Source organism: Panthera uncia (genome assembly GCF_023721935.1).
Source record: "Panthera uncia isolate 11264 chromosome B2 unlocalized genomic scaffold, Puncia_PCG_1.0 HiC_scaffold_24, whole genome shotgun sequence".
In the NCBI taxonomy this organism is placed as follows: Eukaryota; Metazoa; Chordata; class Mammalia; order Carnivora; family Felidae; genus Panthera; species Panthera uncia.
This window is the reverse complement of record NW_026057580.1, coordinates 20,384,569-20,404,392: the sequence shown is the minus strand read 5'-3', so window position 1 is coordinate 20,404,392 and position 19,824 is coordinate 20,384,569. Positions and strand designations below refer to the sequence as shown.

The window sequence follows — 19,824 nt, the reverse complement described above, 5'->3', positions numbered from 1 at the left end:
AGAACTGTGGGAAGTTACCCAGCACTTCCGAGGCCAGGTATCCCGGATCTTGTATCGACAACTCCCACTCATTCACACCACTGGCTGGGCAGCAGGGAGGAGCCGGAGCTGGTGGCTGACCTCAACTCTGGAGCAGCCATGGTTCTAAAAACTGAGTCAGAGCTCACAGATAACCAGTAACTGTTTTTCCTCCCGTCTCAAGGCAAGGTTCTCTAAAAGCAGGGATTTTATATATATTCTCTAAAAGCAGCATGTGTGTAGATATGTGTGTGTGTGTATAAAATTATTAACTATAGTTCAAATCACAAAATACATTTTCTATTATGACCCAGTAAATACATCCTCAGCTGAAACAAGTTTCATGAAACAGTATATACCTACTATTTGTATTACACTCTCATATTTTCTGTTCTATTCCATTTTTGTTTAAATGCAGGTCTAATGGGCCTATAGCCACAGTTTACCAATGTCTATTTCCCTGCAATGCTGGGGTAAGTAGGCACATGGCGGGGGGCATCGGCTTGCAGCAACAGCAGTCTGTGTGCTGTCTACACCCCAAGTGATGCTTCTCCTGGCAAAATCTAGTTTTTCTCCTGCTCTTAATCATGCCACACCTGTATGAGGATTGTCCAGAGAAACAGAACCAATGGAATGTATATAGAGAGAAAGATGATTATTATAAGAATTGGCTCACATGATTAAGGAGGCTGACAAAGCCCAAGATTTGCAGCAAGCAGGCTAGAGACCCAGGAGAGCTGATGGTGTAGTTCTGGTCTGAAGGCCAGGCCAGCAGGCTTGAGACCCAGGATGAGCCAGTGTTTTAGTTTGAGTCCAAAGGCAGGAAAAGGTTGTCCTAGTTCAAAGGCAAGCAGGAGGAATTCTTTCTTACTTCGGGAAAGCACAGCCTATTCAGGCTTTCAGGGGAGTGGGTGAGGCCCACCCACACCAGGGAGGGCAATCTGCTTTACTCATTCTATAAACTCAAATGTTAATCTCATCCAGAAACAGTCACATCCAGAAAAATGACCCCAAGGCCCAGACAAGTTGACACATAAAATTAACCATCACAATATCCCTACCCCTACCTCACTAAATAAGGTACCATCTTAGCTCTTTAAAGATCCAATTTAATTTAGACTTTAGTATTAAAGTTATGTTTTTTTGGTTCGTATATTTTAAGAGTTCTGTAGATGCCTCTCTGAAAAGTAGAAGGTGTTTCAAAATGTAGGTCCAATCTCCAAACGATACCACATTCTCTCATCAGCCAGGTCCGTTTGAAAAAGCACGAACAAAGTTAGAGTAGTTAATCTTGTCTTCTCCGTGAGAGCACACCCTGATCAACTGCAGGAGAGAGCAGAGAGCAAGTGAGGCAGAGCTGCGGGGTACGCTTGTTAATAACAATCCCCAGCCTTTGTAAACCAGGTCAGAGTTTGTATCAGAGGATTCCAAAATGGTCCTGCGAACCTGCCAGGTAGCTCAGATGTTATGCCCATCTTAAACTTTATGAAATTGAAGCTCAGATGGAATAAAAGGCCTGCCTGGGATTTCAGGACTAACATTTGTAAGCACATTGCCATTTCCAAAGCACTTTTAATTATTTTTATATTCAAATACGAGCTTTGTCCACCCAGCCTGCACAGAGTAAAACTCTTAAAATAGCAAGCTGCTATTATCATCGCCTAACAAAAGAATCCAGTTACGTCACTGCTCAAACCAGGTCCCCTGAAATGCAGCTGTGGGTGATGGTAGACTTCTAGATTTGCTGTGGTCACCTTTACAAAATGTGCAAACCCATGCCGCCCACACCTCCCCCCCCCCCGCCCCTTCCCACTGACTGCAGTTCCTCTCTTCGCTAGGTCATGGATGGCACACATGACTTAAAAGCTGGGCACACTATCACTCTGAGATTTGGGAAGCCAAAGGGGCATTTGCCCAGGTGAACACCTTCTCTCCTGTCTCCTGTACTCCCTGCTAATGTCCTGATTTATGAAAAATCCTCATCTCTGATCTAGCCCCTCCAGCACCATACAGACAGCCTTCCCTAAGTGAGTCTTCAGTTCTGAACATCACTTTTTGCTAAAAAATCTTTAAGAAGGTCTACAGCACTTCAGTGTTTTTCATCAGTGAGAAGTCTCCATGAAAAGTCACAGTCCTTGGCAATTGTGGGAGAAACTTTGTTCTGAGTTCCAGGGAAACCCAAGCTTCCTGGGAATTTATAATGAAAAAAGGCACAAAACACCTTCTTTTACTCACTTATGAAAATTCTAGAAGGAGACTGGCCATGTCCTTCCTCCACTTGCATCTGGCCATGCATGACCCCTTACCAATAGACGTCACTGCCCCTGGCAGTGATCATGCCCTCTTCCATGATGGCTAGACTGCTGGGCTAATGTAAGCATCGCCATGAAGGGTGTCACAGGCTGCCCACCATTCTGCTCAACCCAGTTACCTTTGAGTCTCCCCTCGGGGCTGCCTCTCTAGGATCACCTCTGTGGAGTCTCCTTCAGCCCAGAAATGACTCATCAGCCACCCTGTGCTGTCTAGCCCCTATCCACTTAAACAGAGTCCCTGCTGCAGCCATTAGGAAAGAACATCAATGCAAAAATCCAGGGGAAACACCATAACCAGAACTGAATAGGAGATCTGATTTGAACACCTTTAAGTTTCCCATTAAAACAAAATATGCATGCAATTGCCTTTGGGAGAGAATGAACGGTGTTCAGCCTCTGTAGTCACCCAGAAGAGCAATTCATACTGACCTCCTTAATCAAAGAATCATCAACTGGGAGGTGGAGAGAGTCACAGATTTTAAAGAACATTTCTTTGTCCACATATCCTGAAGCTTCCTTGTCATAAATTTGAAATGCTTCACGAATGTTGTCTTTGCATGGATGATGTTTCAGTTGCTTCTGAATTGTGTCTATTAATGCTTCCAGTTCTTGCTCACCCGGATCCTCTTTAGTTTGCTTGCTGTAGACAAAGGAAGGAAATGCCTGGCATCTTATTTATACTTGACCGGTCTCATCTCAGTGACCAAAGTTCTCATTTGGCGAAGTGGGGGAAGCTTCTAATGGCAAGCGGCTTGGACACTTAGCTGGCCAATAACGGAATGCTTGCCTGCAGGGGCTGGCTGATGACTGACCCCCACAGGAAGGCCTGATTAGGGGGTTTCTGAACTGAAGCCCAGCCTCCCTGGCTGCCACCTGTTAAATCACTGCACCACAAAGAGCCAAATCTCCCACTGTGGCAGCCTCCCCAAGCTCGGTGTTAGCGCGAATCATCTGCTGCTGCTTAATGCTGATGCAGGTCTACATGGTCTGTTATCTCATCTAAAACTAAGGGAGTTTAAAAAAAATTACACACAGTCAGCAATCTGTTGTACTTTTAACATTCCCTCTCCAGTTCATTCTGAATTTTGTGACAGGTAGTGGATTGAGAAGTTTAGGCTTAGCATTTACTGAAATGAGAGATGAGTAACACAGAGCATTAGAAAGAAGGCGGTCTATCCTTTCAAACCACAACCAGGATAAGCGGAAGCCCAATTCATTTCCTTTGAACACAAAGGTACCATTACACAAATAAAGACTTTTAGAGCTGGAAAAGACATTTCATCTTTATAAAGGCATTTTGGGATAAAATGAGACCGCAATAAACTCAGAAACCCTTTCTCAATGATGAAAAAACAGACTTGAAGACCCAGATGTCATGTCAGAGGCAGGACCAGAACAGACATCTCACTCGGGTTCTGACATATTCTTTCAAGGATGCCCACCACCTCTCACCTACCCTCCCCCTCCACACCATCACAGTACCAGTCTACCATGGCTTTCCTGTTCCTATTTCCTTCTGCATAGGATAGTCAAAAGGTTCACTGTTCCAAATGGCCTCTGTTAACTTCATTCCCTTTTGAACCACTGGCGACCCTTGCTGGGGAAGGCATAAAGTGCTACAGCCTTTCAGGGACAATTTAGAAAACATGAAGCAAAAGCCCAGCAAAGAATTTCAAATAATTTATCCTAAGGAAATAATCATGAGTTGTATACAAGGATACATCTAATAAAGCAGTTTTGAGACAGCCTAAATGTCTAAAAAGATTGTCCAAAAATCAGGAATTGGTTAAACAATATCCCCCAAACAATCAGGCAATATAAAAATCATGTGGCATGGACAATGTTGCAGAAAGAATAGACAGATGGGTGAGAAAATCAATGTGTAAAAGTGTATACAGAAGGCTACATTTTGCATCAAAGTTGTGAGGGGAATAAGAACATACAATTAAATCCGCTTACATTGTGCAAAGAAACTCTGGGAAGAGATTTTAAAACCAATGAAGTAGGTAGTTAGCTATGGAGAATGGAGGGTAACAAGCAGGTGGATGGAAGATGGGGCAGGAATAAAACTTTTCATTTTTCCTTCAAATATATATATTATATATAACATATAACTCATGTCAATTATATATTACATTATATATAACTCATTATATCATATGATATATAACTCATGTGAATATAATACCTACTCTAAAAATTATCAATGCTCCATAAAATATTTCGTATCAGAAATGTTCATGATATGCAAAAAGCTAATTAAATATTACAGGATTACTCCACTTTATATGCATATTAAAGCAATATTGGAAGTAATCATCTCTGGGTTATGGGATTTTAAGGAATATTTTTATTTCTATTTCCTAAATTTTTACTCCGTGAATGTTATTTATTATGGGCATGTGTTACCTTTATAGTAAGACAAAAACAATATAAATTGCAATGATGAAAATCTCTAGTATCTAAATGCTGTCTGGCATTATTGAAGCAGAATATATTTACCTGGTGGGTACACCTCCAGTCATATATACTAAATTATGAATGATTGCCTGGGCACTATTTTAGTGGCAGAAAGCAGTGAAACCTCAATCTTCCATATCTTCCCAGGAGTTAGAGCCATAGAGCATATATATTTGAAATGTGATCATCCATTCATTTTGGGAAAGAGAAGATAACCCTCCCTTCCCTGAAGGGGCCAGATGTTTAATACTGCTTCATACAATAGGGAAAATGTCGATGGCATCTGCTGCCTTTGAGTATGCTGGAGTAAATTCAAACAGAGCTTGCCACAGGTGGTGCTGTTTACGACAGAGCTAGTGAGAGTTCTAGCCCCTACATTATTGAGGGGCCCAAAACAGGGCCCCTTCTCTAGGACAGCTGCAACATTGTTCCACATGTTAACAAGGGAACACAGGGGCCAAATGGTCATCCTTAATGGGGACCGCCGACTGAGAGAGGTGGCTGGGTTCCCAGCACACGAGGTGCAAACTCTGTGCCAACCCCTCCGATGCCCTTCTTTTTCTTTCCACAAAAGCAAACATGAGTTTTATGGGGCGATTAATCTCCCATAGGTAAAAAAAAGACGTCATGGTTTTCATTCCACTCTTAGACTATTTTCCTAGGGGCAACCTGGCAAAGCCCTCTACTTAGCAAGAAAGAAATAAATGGAATTCACATATTTTCTTCAACAGCAAAGAGACTGCAGTTTTGTTCTTTCTTATATTTGGGGGCAGGGTGGAGAGCAGTGGGCAACTCTATGATTTGTCAGAACTTTAAAGTGTGGCCATTTTGACTGCAAAGGTTCAGCGTCAACCCCTTAGCCTGACTTTAGCTCTTGATCCATGATCGAATGTCTCCCCTCAGCCCCAGTGGTAAACTCACTTCCAGGGCAGGCAGCCCCTTGCCTAGAGACCTTAGAGTGGTCAGGGAGCTGAGTAACAACCTCCTCGATTTTTTGGTGCTTTTCTCTGGTGAGAGAGAAGAAATTGTAGTAAGAGCATGAGCTCTAGAATCTGACTGGTTCAATAGCTGTTTTACCACTTAAAGCCTGCATGATCGTAAGTAGATTACCTAACTGCTCTATGCCTCAATTTCATTATCTGTCATAGGGGAGTTTGAAAGGAAGCCACCTCATAAAGATTGCTTTGAGAATTAAATGAACTATTACATATAAAGCACTTAGTACCTGACATAGCAAGTGCACACAAATGTCAGCTTTGAACAAAGTTCTTTTCACAGTCCTAGTAGAAATAGTCACTCATCTAACAACTATTTATTGAACATGTTTGGCTGAGTACGACAAGGAACCAGTTTCTAGTAAGGATCCCTGCTCTCCAGAAGGGAATTAAGACATGGACTTTAAAGTCGCTCACAGGGGCGCCTGGGTGGCTCAGTAGGTTGGGCATCTGACTTCGGCTCAGGTCATGATCTCACGGTCCGTGGATTCGAGCCCTGCACCGGGCTCTGGGCTGACAGCTCAGAGCCTGGAGCCTGTTTCGGATTCTGTGTCTCCCTCTCTCTCTGACCCTCCCCTGCTCATGCTCTGTCTCTCTCTGTCTCAAAAAAATAAATAAAATGTAAAAAAAAATAAATGAATAAAGTCTCTCACAGAAGGGAGAAAATGACCATTAGGGGTCATGTAGGGGAGGTACAAAGCCTGAGAGGATCACCAAGGGCTGAACTGGGAGATGGTCTTGAAGGATGTGAGGGCTTGGACCTGCTGAACGAAATAAAGGAACTTCAGACAATGGGAAGAGCCTGAGAAAAGGCATGAAGAAAGGAATGCCAGAGGTTGGTATAATAAACCTGTTTGTCTGGAGTGCAGTGTGTGTGGAAAGGTAAGCTGGAACTCGAAGTTCAATGGTCATTTGGAGACACACTATGAAGGTTCTTGGTGGAACCTGGAAAGTTCAGAGTAAGAACTTTAGAACTTTGTTTTTAAGTATATATATATATGTATACATGTATACATGTATATATGTGTGTGTATATATATATATATATGTATATATGTATATATAAACACACACACACACATACACATACATACAATGGAGTATTACTCGGCAATCAGAAAGAATGAAATCTTGCCATTTGCAACTACGTGGGTGGAACCAGAGGGTATTATGCTAAGTGAAACTAGTCGGAGAAAGATAAATATCATCTGACTTCACTCATATGAGGACTTTAAGACAGAAAACAGATGAACATAAGGGAAGGGAAGCAAAAATAATATAAAAACAGGGAGGGGGGCCAAAACATAAGAGACTCTTAAATATGGAGAACAAACAGGGTTACTGGAGGGGTTATGGGAGTGAGGATGGGCTAAATGGGTAAGGGGCATTAAGGAATCTACTCCTGAAATCATTGTTGCACTATATGCTAACTAGGATGTAAATTAAAAAAATTAAATGAAAATTAAAGGAAAGAAAAATTAATACCAGTCCTTCTCAAACTCTCCAAAAAAAAAAAAAATATATATATATATATATATATATATATATGGAGAAGGAAACACTTCCAAACTTATTTTATGAGGCCATTATTACCCTGATACCAAAGCCAGTCAAAGTCCCTTAAAGAAAATTACACACCAATATCTTTGGTGAACATAGATGCAAAAATCTTCAACAAAACACTAGCAAACCAAATTCAACAGCACATTAAAAGGATCATACACCATGATCAAATGGTAATTATCCTTTTTATGCAATGATGGTGCAACATACACAAGTCAGTAAATGTGATATACCACATTAACAGAATGAAGAATAAAAATCACGCATACATGGTCAACTAATCTTTGACAAGGGTGCCAAGAATACACAATGGAGAAAGGACAGTCTCTTTAATAAATGGTGCTGGCAAAACTGAGTATCCACAGGCAAAAGAATGAAAATGGATCTCGATTTAAGATAACAAAAATTAATTCAAAATGGATTGAAGACTTAAACATAAGACCTGGAACTGTAAAACTCTTAGAAGTAAACAAAGGAAAGCTCTTTGACATTGGTTTTGGCAATGATTTTTTGGATAGGACACCAAAAGCACAGTCAACAAAAGTAAAAACAAATAGAACTATTTCAAACTAAAAAGCTTTTGCACAGCAAAAGGAATAATCAACAAAATGACAAGGCAATCTATGAAATGGGAGAAAATATTTACAAGCTGTCTTAGTCTGCTCAGGGTACTATAACAAAATACCAGAGACTAGGTAGCTTATAAACAACCAAAATTTATTTCTCACAGTTATGGAGGCTAAAAGCCCAAGATCATGGCACCACAGATTCCACATGGTGGCTAGGGAAGGCTCTCTCTTTGGTTCAGAGATAGTATCTTCTCATTGTGTCCTCATGGTATAAGGGGGCTAGCAAGTTCTCTGGGGCCTCTTTTATATAAGCACTAATCCCATCCATAGGACTCTCATGACCTAATCGCCTTCCAGAGGCCCTACCTCTTAATACCATCACATGAACTCTTAATATGGATCAAGATATCAACACATAGGGGCACCTGGGTGGCTCAGTTGGTTAAACCTCCAGATCTGGCTCAGGTCATGATCTCCCAGTCTGTGGATTCGAGCCCCACATCAGGCTCTGTACTGACAGCTCAGAGTCTGGAGCTTGCTTCGGATTCTGTCTCTCTCTCTCTCTCTCTCTCTCTGCCCCTTCCCCACTCACAGTCTGTCTCTTTCTCTCTCAAAAATAAATAAACATTAAAAATTTTTTTTTTAGTATCAACATATAAATTCTGAGAGGACACAAAACATTCAGACCATGGCACAAACCATATATCTGATAAGGGATTGATAGCTAAAATATATAAGGAACTCATACAACTCAATAGCAAAAATGAATGAATGAATAAATAAATAAATAAATAAACAAACAATCCAGTTAAAACATGGGCAAAAGACCTGGGTAGACATTTTCCCAAAAAGGATATACAAATGCTAAGAGGCACATGAGAAAGTGCTCAACCTCACTAATTATGAGGGAAATGTAAATCAAAACCACAATAAGATATAACACCTGTTAAGATGGTTATCATCGAAAAGACAAGAGATAACAACTTGGAGAGGATGTGGAGAAAAGGGAACTCTTGTACATTCCCATTGGGAATGTAAATTAGTACAGCCATTATGGAAAAGTTATGGAATTGCCTCAAAAAATTAAAAATAGAACTATCACAGGATCTAGTAATCCCATTTCTGGATATGTATCTGAGGGAAAAGAAATCAGGACCTCAAGGAGACATCTGCAGTGCCATATTTACTGCAGCATTATTCACAATAGCCAAGATATGAAAATAACCTAAGTGTCCAACAATGGATGAATAGATTTTAAAAATGTGACACATATATAAAAAACATGGCCCAATAGAATATTATTCAGACATAAAAAGAAGGAAATCCTGCCCTTGGTGACAACACGGATGAATTGGAAGGATATTGTGCTTAGTGAAATAACCCAGAGAAAGACAAATACTGTATAATCTCATTTATATGTGGAATCTAAAAAAAGTCACACTCATAGAAACAGAGTAGAAGGTGGTTACCAGGGGCTGGGGGAAAGGTGATGTTGGTCAAAGGGTTAAAAAAAAAAAATCAATAACAAGACGAATAAGTTCTGGAGGTCTAATTGTGACTATTATCAATAATACTGTACCGTATACTTGCTGTTTGCTACGAGATCTTCAACATTCCCACCACACACACACACACACACACACACACAAATAAATGGTAGCCATGTAAGGTGATGGATATGTTAATTAACTTGATTGTGGTAGTCATTCACAATGTATATCAAATCACCATGTTGTAGATTTTAAATATATACACTTATACCTCAATAAAATTGGGGGAGGGGGGAAGTAGTATGATCAATTTGGAGCCTAGTTCCAGGAAAACTGGTCTGGTAATAGTGTGTGAAGTGGATTAAGGGAAAAAGAGAATGGATGTGGGAAGATAAGTTGGGAGGTACTGTGGAGGCCTAGGTAAGCAGTGATGGGAGCATGGCAGACATCAGTGGTCCCCTGTTCAATATTCACCCTCTCCCTTTCCTAACAGAGCCTTTATTTTGTTTGGAGCAGCAGTAAAAAGTGGCTCTGTGATGCAGCCCAGACAATGAGATGTCAGCAGAACTTGCTAGGTGGGGCTCCTGGATAAGCCCTTTAAAAACAGGAAAGACGTGGTGAGATTGGCTGTTCAGTCTTTTACCCTTTGTCCTTCCCCTTCTTCCTGCCTGGACTATAATGCAGTGCTAGAGATAGAACGTTCATTTTGTGGCCACAGGGTGAAAAGCAGGAGGACTAAAGCTACTACTTGCTAAGGGTGTCTCAGAAGAGAGAAAAAAACATCAAGTCTCTGTTGGCATTGCAAAGCCACCACACGGGCTCTGGAGTGCTTCCCTCCAGATGTCCTGTTACAGGTTAAGCTAATGTAAATTTGTTTTTGTTGTTGTTATGTGTGGACAAATGCAGCTCCTAACTGACTGAGTGCTTTAGATTAGGAAATGGTGGGGAGAATGAAAAGGAGAAGTCAGAGGCAAGACATATCATAGAATAAAAGAATTTAGCTTATTGAATATAGTGCAAAACAAAAGAGGTCAAAAGAATCTCAAAGATTTCAAACAAAGATAAATGGAACACTGATGTGATTATGAGAAAGCAGGCAATTAACATTTATGGCTTGCCTCCTGTGTGTGCAGACACTATGCTGGCACTTTACATATGTTATTACAACACACTGTTACCACAACTTTATGAGACACACACAGAAAGAAGGAAGAGCAGTTGTGCTAGAAAGTTGGAAACAACAATGGCGTTTTTTCTTGTTGTACAAATTGTGAGGTGCTGTGGTTCACCTGGATGAAGACACACTGAACAGGCCAACAGGAATCTAGAACGAGCGTCAGGAGAGTGGTTGGGATGGAGAGCAACTTGTTTAGACACTGTGCCACGAGGTGAGAGGAGATTGTCAGACTTTAGAAAAAGCAAACAAGAGGACCAAAAATAGGACCTTGAGAAATACCAACCTAGTAGACAAAAAGTAGCAAAAAGATACAAAGAACAGAATTCCAGAAGTAGCAGGGGTATCAGAGACTCTGACTTTCTAGAACTCATAAGAGGGTTTCAAAAAAGGGGCTTACCTCATCCTATGGATATACCTAGAAAACACCCACACCAGTGTAAACCCAAAAAAAGACCCAAAGGGTGGCAGTATAGATCTCCACAGCTAAATGTAGAGAAGAGGCCACATTAAAGAGGGTAGGAAGGTTAGAGACATGGTCAGCAGCCAAACAGACCCACAAGACTGTCCATGGGAGGGAGGGACTCCAGCAGTGTGGAGAGAAGAGAGAAGCAGACCCTACATGAGGTACCCCAGGCAAAGGGGACTCACATGGGGAAGATGAATCCCCACAACATTTGGTTTTCAACACTAGAGAGGCTTAACAATAAGGCTTAACACCTGGAACTTTAAAAATCAGCAGCTTGGCTCTGGGAGAGCCAGGAGGGCAATAGGAAACTGAGTCTACGTCCCTAAAGAGCACAACAAACAGCCCCACCAAGATACAGCATAGAAGCACGTTTGGGGAAGAAAAAAAAAAAAGCCTGGGGGTATAGAGGAGAGAGATTTGTTTACTAATCTCAGAGTGTGTGCTGGAGGGGCAGAGATCTTTGGCAGACTTCTTTAAGAACAAAAGAGTAGGTACCATCCCCCCCTACCCCCACACCTAGACAACAAGGACACCTGGGGGAACCAGGACAGTATGAAGACTCTCCACCTAGCTTGCTACCAGCGCACTCTGTTTGCAGGTTCTCCTGTGGACATGACATACCCCTCCTCCATCCAGGATCAGGCGAGAGTTCTCCCCCTGCTGGGTGCAGGTCCCCTTATACAGAAGACCAACATGGACTTTGCTGGCACTGCACAACCTGCCCCCATGGTCTTCTGTGGACCCGCTCCCTACAGCCTGACCTGGGCAGGAGTCCATCCAAAGTGGTGCCACCAACCTGCCAGTGCACAAAAAGCCCTGAGAGAGTCCAGCACCACTCCAAAGTGACTCTGCCCCAGGGAGAGGGGAAGATAACTGCACACACTATTTGAGTGCACTGGGGGCAGACACATGATCTGACTGCAGACCCTGCCCACCAACAAAAGCTTCTCAGTGGAAAACACAGAAAGAGTGCCCTACAGTTCAGTGCTATTGCAGCCTTGGCAAATGCCTGGTCTGACTCAACTCAAGTCCCAGGTGGCCCCAGACTTTCACTAACACCACAGGGACCAAACACTGCCATTGCCCACAATGGGAAAAAAGAGCCACTGCAGACAACTGGACTGAAGGCAAATGCGGCTTAGCCATAACAGGAGGGCCCGTGCAACCCACATAGGAGACAGCCCTGAAGCGTCAGGTTCTGGTGAACAGGGGACACAGCACTGCAGGACACTCCACGACCTCTTCTTCATAAAGCCACTACTTTCAAGAGCAGGAGTTGTAGCTGACTTTTCTAACACATAGAAACAGACACAGAGAGAAAAAATGAGACAGAACAATATATTCCAAATGAAACAACAGGACAAAACCACGGCAAGAGAGCTAAACAAAACAGAGATAAGTAATATGCCTGAGAGAGAACCTGAAGTCATGCTCATAAAGATACTCACTGAACTTGAGTGGATGACTTCAGTAAGACCCTCGACTAAGAGATAGAAAACATAAAAAGGAACTAATCACAGATGAAGAACTCACTAACTGAAATTAAAAATATACTTAGAGGGAACAAATACTAGGCCTGAGGAAACAGAAGAATGAATCAGTGACCTGAAGGACAGAGTAATGGAGAGCAATCAAGCTGAACAGGAGAGAGAAAAAAGAATAACAAAAAATAAAAACAGATTAAGGGAATGCAACAACGCCATCAAACAATAATAACATTCACATTATAGGGATTCCAGAAGGGGAAGAGAGAGAAAACGTGGTAGAAAATGTACCTGAAGAAGTAAGAGCTGAAAACTTCCTGAATCTGGGGAAGGAAACAGAAATCCAGACCCAGGAGGCACAGAGAGCCCCAACAAAATCAACCTAAACAGGTCCACACCTAGGCACATAGTAATTTAAATAGCAGAAAGTAATGATAAAGAGAGACTCTCAAAAGCAGCATGAGAAAAGAAACTAGTTACATACAAAGGAACCCCTAAAAAGCTATCAGCTAATATTTTAGCAGAAATTTTGCAGGCCAAAGTGCTGAAAGAAAAAAGCCTGCAGTCAAGAATACTCTATGCAGCAAGGTTATCATTCATAATAGAAAGAGTGATAAATAGTTTTTCAGACAAACAAAAGTGAAAAGAATTCATCGCAGCTAAACCAGACCTGCAAGAAATATTACACGGGATGCTTTGAAAGGAAGTGAAAGCCCATAAGGATTAAGAAAAGTAGGGAGCACTAAAGAAGTAAAATTAAGCATATCTATAAAATCAGTCAAGGGATTAAAAAAAGATAAAAAGATGTAAATTATGACACCATATATCTAGTCATGAAGGGAAGAGGAGCAAAAATTTAGTGCTTTTAGGATGGGTTTCAAATTTAAGTGAACATCAACTTAATATAGACTGCTATAGGCAGAAGATGTTACAATCTTAATAGTAGCCACAAATCAAAAACTGGTAATAGATATTCAAACAATGAAGAGAAATGAATCCAACTACATCACTAAAGAAAGCCAGCAAACTATGAGAGAAGAGAGATGGACTATGTTCCAATCAAAAGACATAGGGTTATGGAATGGATAAAAAAGCAAGACCGTCTATATGTTGCCTATATGACTCATTTCAGATCTAAAGACACCTGCAGATTGAAAGTGAAGGGATGGAAAAGCATTAATCATGCAAATGGCAGTGAAAAGAAAGCCAGGGTCACAATACTTAGACAAAATACACTTTGAAACAAAGGGAACAATCCAACAAGAAGACATAACAATTGTAAATATGTGCACTTAATATGGGAGTACCCAAATACATAAAGCAGTTAATAACAAACATAGAGGAAGTGAATGATAGTAATGCAGTAATAGTAAGGGACTTTAATACCCCACTTACGTCAATGGATAAATCATCCAAACAGAAAATCAACAAAGAAACAGTGGTTTTGAATAACACACTGGACCAGATGATTTAAGAGTACTCAGAACATTCCATCCTAAAACAGCAGATTACACATTCTTTTCAAGTGCACATGGAATGTTCTCCAGAATAGACCATATATTAGGCCACAAAACTAGTGTCAACAAATTAAAAAAGACTGAAGTCATACCATGAATCTTTTGTGACAACACTACGAAGCTAGAAATCAACTGCGCATGCGTGTGCGCGCATGCACGTGCACACACACAGGTCTGGAAAGAACACAAATACATGAAGGCTAAATAACATGCTACTATGAATGGGTCAACCAAGAAATCAAAGAGGAAATAAAAAATACATGAGATGAATGAAAACAATGGTCCAATATCTTTAGGATGCAGCATAAGTGGTTCTAAGAGGAAAGATTATAGCAATATAGGCCTACCTCAAGAAGTAAGAGAAACCTCAAATAATCAAACTAACCTAGAAATACCTAGGAAAAGAAGAACAAACAAAACCCCAAACCAGTAAAAGTAAACAATAAAGATTAGAGCAGAAATAAACGAAATAGAAACTAAAAAAAAACCCAAAAAACAAAAAAACAAAACAAACCCAAAACAATAGAACAGTACAATGATACCAGGAGCTGGTTCTTTCAAAAGACCAACAAAATTGACAAGCCTGTAGCCAGACTCATAAAAAAATTTAAAAAATAAAAAAAGAACTTGAAACCATAAATGAGAAATAATTGACACCACACAAATTCAAAGGACTGTAAAGGTATATAGTTTTTTATAATATTCTGACAAACTAGACAGCCTAGAAGAAAAAGACAAATTCCTAGAAACATAACCTCCCAAAACTGAATCAGGAAGAAACTGAAAATTTGAACAGACTGATTTCCAGCAATAAAATAGAATCAGTAATCAAAAAACTCCTAACGGGTGCCTGGGTGATTCAGTCCGTTAAGGTTCTGACTGCAGCTCAGCTCATGATCGCATGGTCTGTGAGTTCAAACCCTGCATTGGGCTCTGTGCTGACAGCTCAGAGCCTGGAGCCTGCTTCCGAGTCTGTGTCTCCTTCTCTTTCTGCCCCAGCCCCACTCATGCTCTGTTTCTCCTCTGTCTCTCAAAAATGAATAAATGTTTAAAAAAATATTTTAATTACAAAAAAAACTCCCAACAAATAAAAGTCGAGGGCCAGATGGCTTTACAGGTAAATTCTACCAAATATTTAAAGACTTAATACCTATTGTTCTCAAACTATTCCAAGAAATAAAACAGGAAGGAAAGCTGTCAAATTCATTCTATGAGGCCAGCATTACCCTGATACCAAAACCAGATAAAGACATTACAAAAAAAGAGCAGGCCAGTATCTCTGATGAGCATAGATGCAAAATTCCTCAACAAAGTATTAGGAAACCAAATCCAACAATACATTAAAAAAATAATTCACCACAATCAAGCAGGCCCCAGGATGCAAGGCTGATTCAATATACACAAATCGACAAGATACATTACATCTGTAAGAGAAAGGATAAAAACTATGTGATCATTTCAATAGATGCAGTAAAAACATATGATAAAATACAACATCAACTCATGACAAAAACCCTCAACAAAGTAGAGATAGAGGGAACATACTTTAACATAATAAAGGCCATATGTGAAAAGCACACAACTAACATCATACTCAATGGTGAAGAACTGAGAGCTTTTCCCCTAAGATCAAGGATGTTCACTGTCACCACTTTTATTCAACATAGTACTGAAAGTCCTAGCCACAGCAATAAGAGAAAAGAATAAATGGCAACCAAATTGGTAAGAAAGAAGTAAAACTGTCACTATGTGCAGATGACATGATATAGAAAACCCCAAAGACTCCACCAAAAAACCCCTAGAACTGATAAATGAATTTGGTAAGGTCACAGGATACAAAATCAATAGAGAGAAATCCACTGCATTTCTATACACTAATAATGAAGTAGCTGAAAGAGAAATTAAGAAAATAGTTCATTTACAATTGTACCAAAAATAATAAAATACCTAGGAATAAACTTAACCAAGGAAGTGAACCTGTACTCTAAAAACTATAAAACACTGATGAAAGAAATTGAAGATGACACAAACAAATGGAAAGCTATTCCATGTTTGTGGACTGGGAGAACAAACACTGTTAAAAATGTCCATACTACGCAAAGCAATTTATACATTTAAATTCCTATCCCTAAATTTATACATTGCAATCCCTATCAAAATACCAAGAGTATTTTTCACAGAAGTAGAATATTCCTAAAATCTGTGTGGAACCACAAAGGACCCCAATAGCCAAAGAAATCTTAAAAAAGAAAAACAAAACTGGAGGTATCACAATCCCAGATTTCAAGACATACTACAAAGCTGTAATAATCAAAGCAGTATGGTACTGGCACAAAAATAGACACATAGATCAATGGAACAGAACAGAGAGCCCAGAAATAAACCCACAATAACATGGTCAATTAATCTTTGACAAAGGAGACAAGAATATACAATACGAGGGCAACTGGGTGGTTCAGTCAGTTAAGTATCCAACTATTGATTTTGGCTCAGGTCATGATCTCACAGTTTGTGAGATCAAGCACTGCATCAGGCTCTGCACTGACAGCATGGAGCCTGCTTGAGATTCTCTCTCTCTCCCTCTCTCTGCCCTCCTGTGCTCACTCTCTCTCTCAAAATAAATAACTTAAAAAAAAAAAGAATACACAGGGGGTGCCTAGGTGGGTCAGTTGGTTAAGGGCCGGACTTCAGCTCAGGTCATGATCTCATGGTTCATGGGTTCGAGCCCCGTAACAGGCTCTGTGCTGACAGCTCAGAGCCTGGAACCTGCTTCAAAATTCTGTGTCTCCCTCTCTTTCTGCCCCTCCCCCACTCACACTCTATGTCTCTCTCTCAAAATTAAATAAACATTACAAAAAAAGAATATGCAATGTGAAAAAGATAATCTCTTCAATAAATGGTGCTGGGAAAACTGGATAGCTACATGAAAAATAAAAAAAAAATAAAAAACTCAAAATGTGTTAAAGACCTAAATGTGAGACCTGAAACCATAAAAATCCTAGAAGAGAGCATAGGCAGTAATTTCTTTGACATCAGCCATAGCAACATTTTTCTAGATAAGTCTCCTGAAGGAAGGGAAACAAAAGCAAAAATTAACTATTGAGACTATATCAAAGTAAAAAAGCTTCTGCACAGCACACAATTGGCAAAACTAAAAGACAACCTACCAAATGGGAGAAGAGATTTGTAAATGCCACACCCAATAAAGGGTTAGCATCTAAAGAACTTATACAAGTCAACACCAAAAAAAGTAAATAATCTAATTAAAAATAGGTAGGAGAGGGGCACCCAGGCAGCTCAGTTGGTTAAGTGTCCAACTTCAGCTCAGGTAATGATCTCACAGTTTGTGAGTTCAAGTCCCGCATCGGGATCTGTGCTGACAGCTCAGAGCCTGGAGCCTGCTTCTGATTCTGCGTCTCTTTCTCTCTCTGCCCCTCCCCCACATGTGCTCTGTCTCTGTCTCTCAAAAATAAACAAAAATGTAAAAAAAAAAAAAAAAAGTTAAAAAAAAATAGGTAGAAGATATGAACAAACATTTGTCCAAAGAAGATATCCATGTGTCCAAGAGACACATGAAAAGATACTCATTATCTTTTTTGAGAGAAATGCAAATCAGAACCATAATGAGATATCACCTCACACCTATCAATATGGCTAAGATAAAAAACCCAAGAAACAACAAGCATTGGCAAGGATGTATAGAAAAAGGAACACTCATGCACTGTTGGTGGGACTGCAAACTGGTGCAGCCATGTGGACAACATACAGTATGAAGTTTTCTCAAAAAATTAAAAAAAGAATTACCATATGATGTAGTAACTCCAGTTCTGGGTATTTACCCAAAGAATGTGAAAACAGGAATTTGAAAAGATTTATGCACCCCTATGTTTATTACATAATTGTTTACAACAGCCAAATCATGGAAATTGTGTCCATTGATAGATGAATGGATAAAGAAAGTGTGGTATACACACACATATACACACACACAATGGAATATTACTCAGCCATAAAAAATAATGAAATTTTGCCATTTGCAACAACATGGATGGAGCTAGGGAGTATAATGCTAAGTGAAATAAGAGACAAACACCATATGATTTCATTCATATGTGGAATTTAACAAAACAAATGAACAAAGAAAAAAAGACACCCAAAAATGACTTTTAAATTTAGAGAACTGGTTACCAGAGGGGAGGTGGGGGGCATGGGTGAAATAGGTAAAGGGGATTAAGAGTACACTTATTGTGATAAACACTGAGTAATGTATAGAATAGGTGAATATATTATTAGACACTTGAAACAAATACAACACTATGTTAAAAAATTTTAAAGATAGTCTCTTCGGCAAATGGTGCTGGAAAAACTGGACAGTGACATGCAGTAAAATGAACCTGGACCACTTTCTTATATCATACACAAAAATAAACTCAAAATAGATGAAAGACCTAAATAAATGTAAGACAGGAAGCCATAAAAATCCTCAAGGAGGAAGCAGGCAAAAACCTCTTTGACCTTGGCCGCAGCAATTCCTTACTCAACACATCTCAGGAGGCAAGGGAAACAAAAGCAAAAGTAAACAATTGGGACCTCATCAAAATAAAAAGCGAAGGAAATAATCAGCAACACTAAAAGGCAACCGACACTATGGGAGAAGATATTTGCAAATGACCTATCAGATAAAGGGTTAATATCCAAAATCTATAAAGAACTTCTCGAGCTCAACACCCAAACAACAAATAATCCAGTGAAGAAATGGGCAGAAGACATGAATAGACACTTCTCCAAAGAAGACATCCAGATGGCCAACTGACAAATGAAAAAATGCTCAATATATATATATATATATATATATATATATATATATATATATATCATATCTATATCTATATCTATATCTATATCTATATCTATATCTATATGTGTATACACACACACACACACACACACACACACACACACACTGGAGTATTACTCGGCAATCAAAAAGAAGGAAATCTTGACATTTGCAAGTACATGAATGGAACTAGAGGGTAATGTGCTAAATGAAATTAGAGAAAGACAAATATCATCTGACTTCACTTATATGAGGACTTTAAGATAGAAAACAGATGAATATAAGGGAAGGGACCTAATAATAATATAAAAACAGGGAGGGGGATAAAACAGAAGAGACTCATAAATATGGAGAACAAACTGAGGGTTACTGGGGAGTTGTGGGAGGGAGGATGGGCTAAATGGGTAAGGGGCATAAAAGAATCTACTCCTGATATCATTGTTGCACTATATGCTAACTTGGATATAAATTAAAAAAATAAAATGGTAAAAAAAAAGTTTAAGTAAATAAAACAAGGTAATGGAATTAAAAAAGGAAGGGGTGATGGCAAAGAGTAACTTACATGTAGATCAAACAAGGCTTACCACTAGACCAGGGACTTGGCAAACTACAACAGTTCAACACCAACCTGCTGCCTGTTCTTCTAAATAAAGTCTAATTTGTGTACAGCCACACCTTAATTTACACATTGTCTATGACAGCTATCACTCTGTAAGGGCAGAGTTGAGTGGTTCCAACAGAGACGGTATGGCCCACAAAGCCTAATCTATTTACTACCTACTCTGTCATATATTTTCCTAAGCATTTATGAAGGTCTGGCACAGCACGCAAGCTCAGATATCTGTTGAGTTGATGAATAAATGAGAAAAGACCATTAGATATGGAAATAATTGACGACCTTCAAGAAAGCAACTTATGAAGCATGGATTCTGAAGC

The 19,824-nt window shown here is 39.7% G+C and overlaps 1 protein-coding gene across 1 annotated transcript in view; it reads right to left on the bottom strand.

The window, feature by feature from the left end:
• Positions 1 to 1,111: 1,111 nt before the first annotated feature.
• The window catches only part of EFHC1 (EF-hand domain containing 1), a 66,648-nt gene continuing 47,935 nt past the window's right edge, over positions 1,112 to 19,824 (bottom strand). Inside the window, exons 10-11 of the mRNA XM_049653804.1 lie at positions 2,760 to 2,970; positions 1,112 to 1,341 (exon numbers count right to left, since the gene is read on the bottom strand). Coding sequence (XP_049509761.1) covers positions 1,261 to 1,341; positions 2,760 to 2,970 — 292 coding nt within the window. The 3' untranslated portion in view covers positions 1,112 to 1,260. The remainder of the gene's footprint in view (positions 1,342 to 2,759; positions 2,971 to 19,824) is intronic.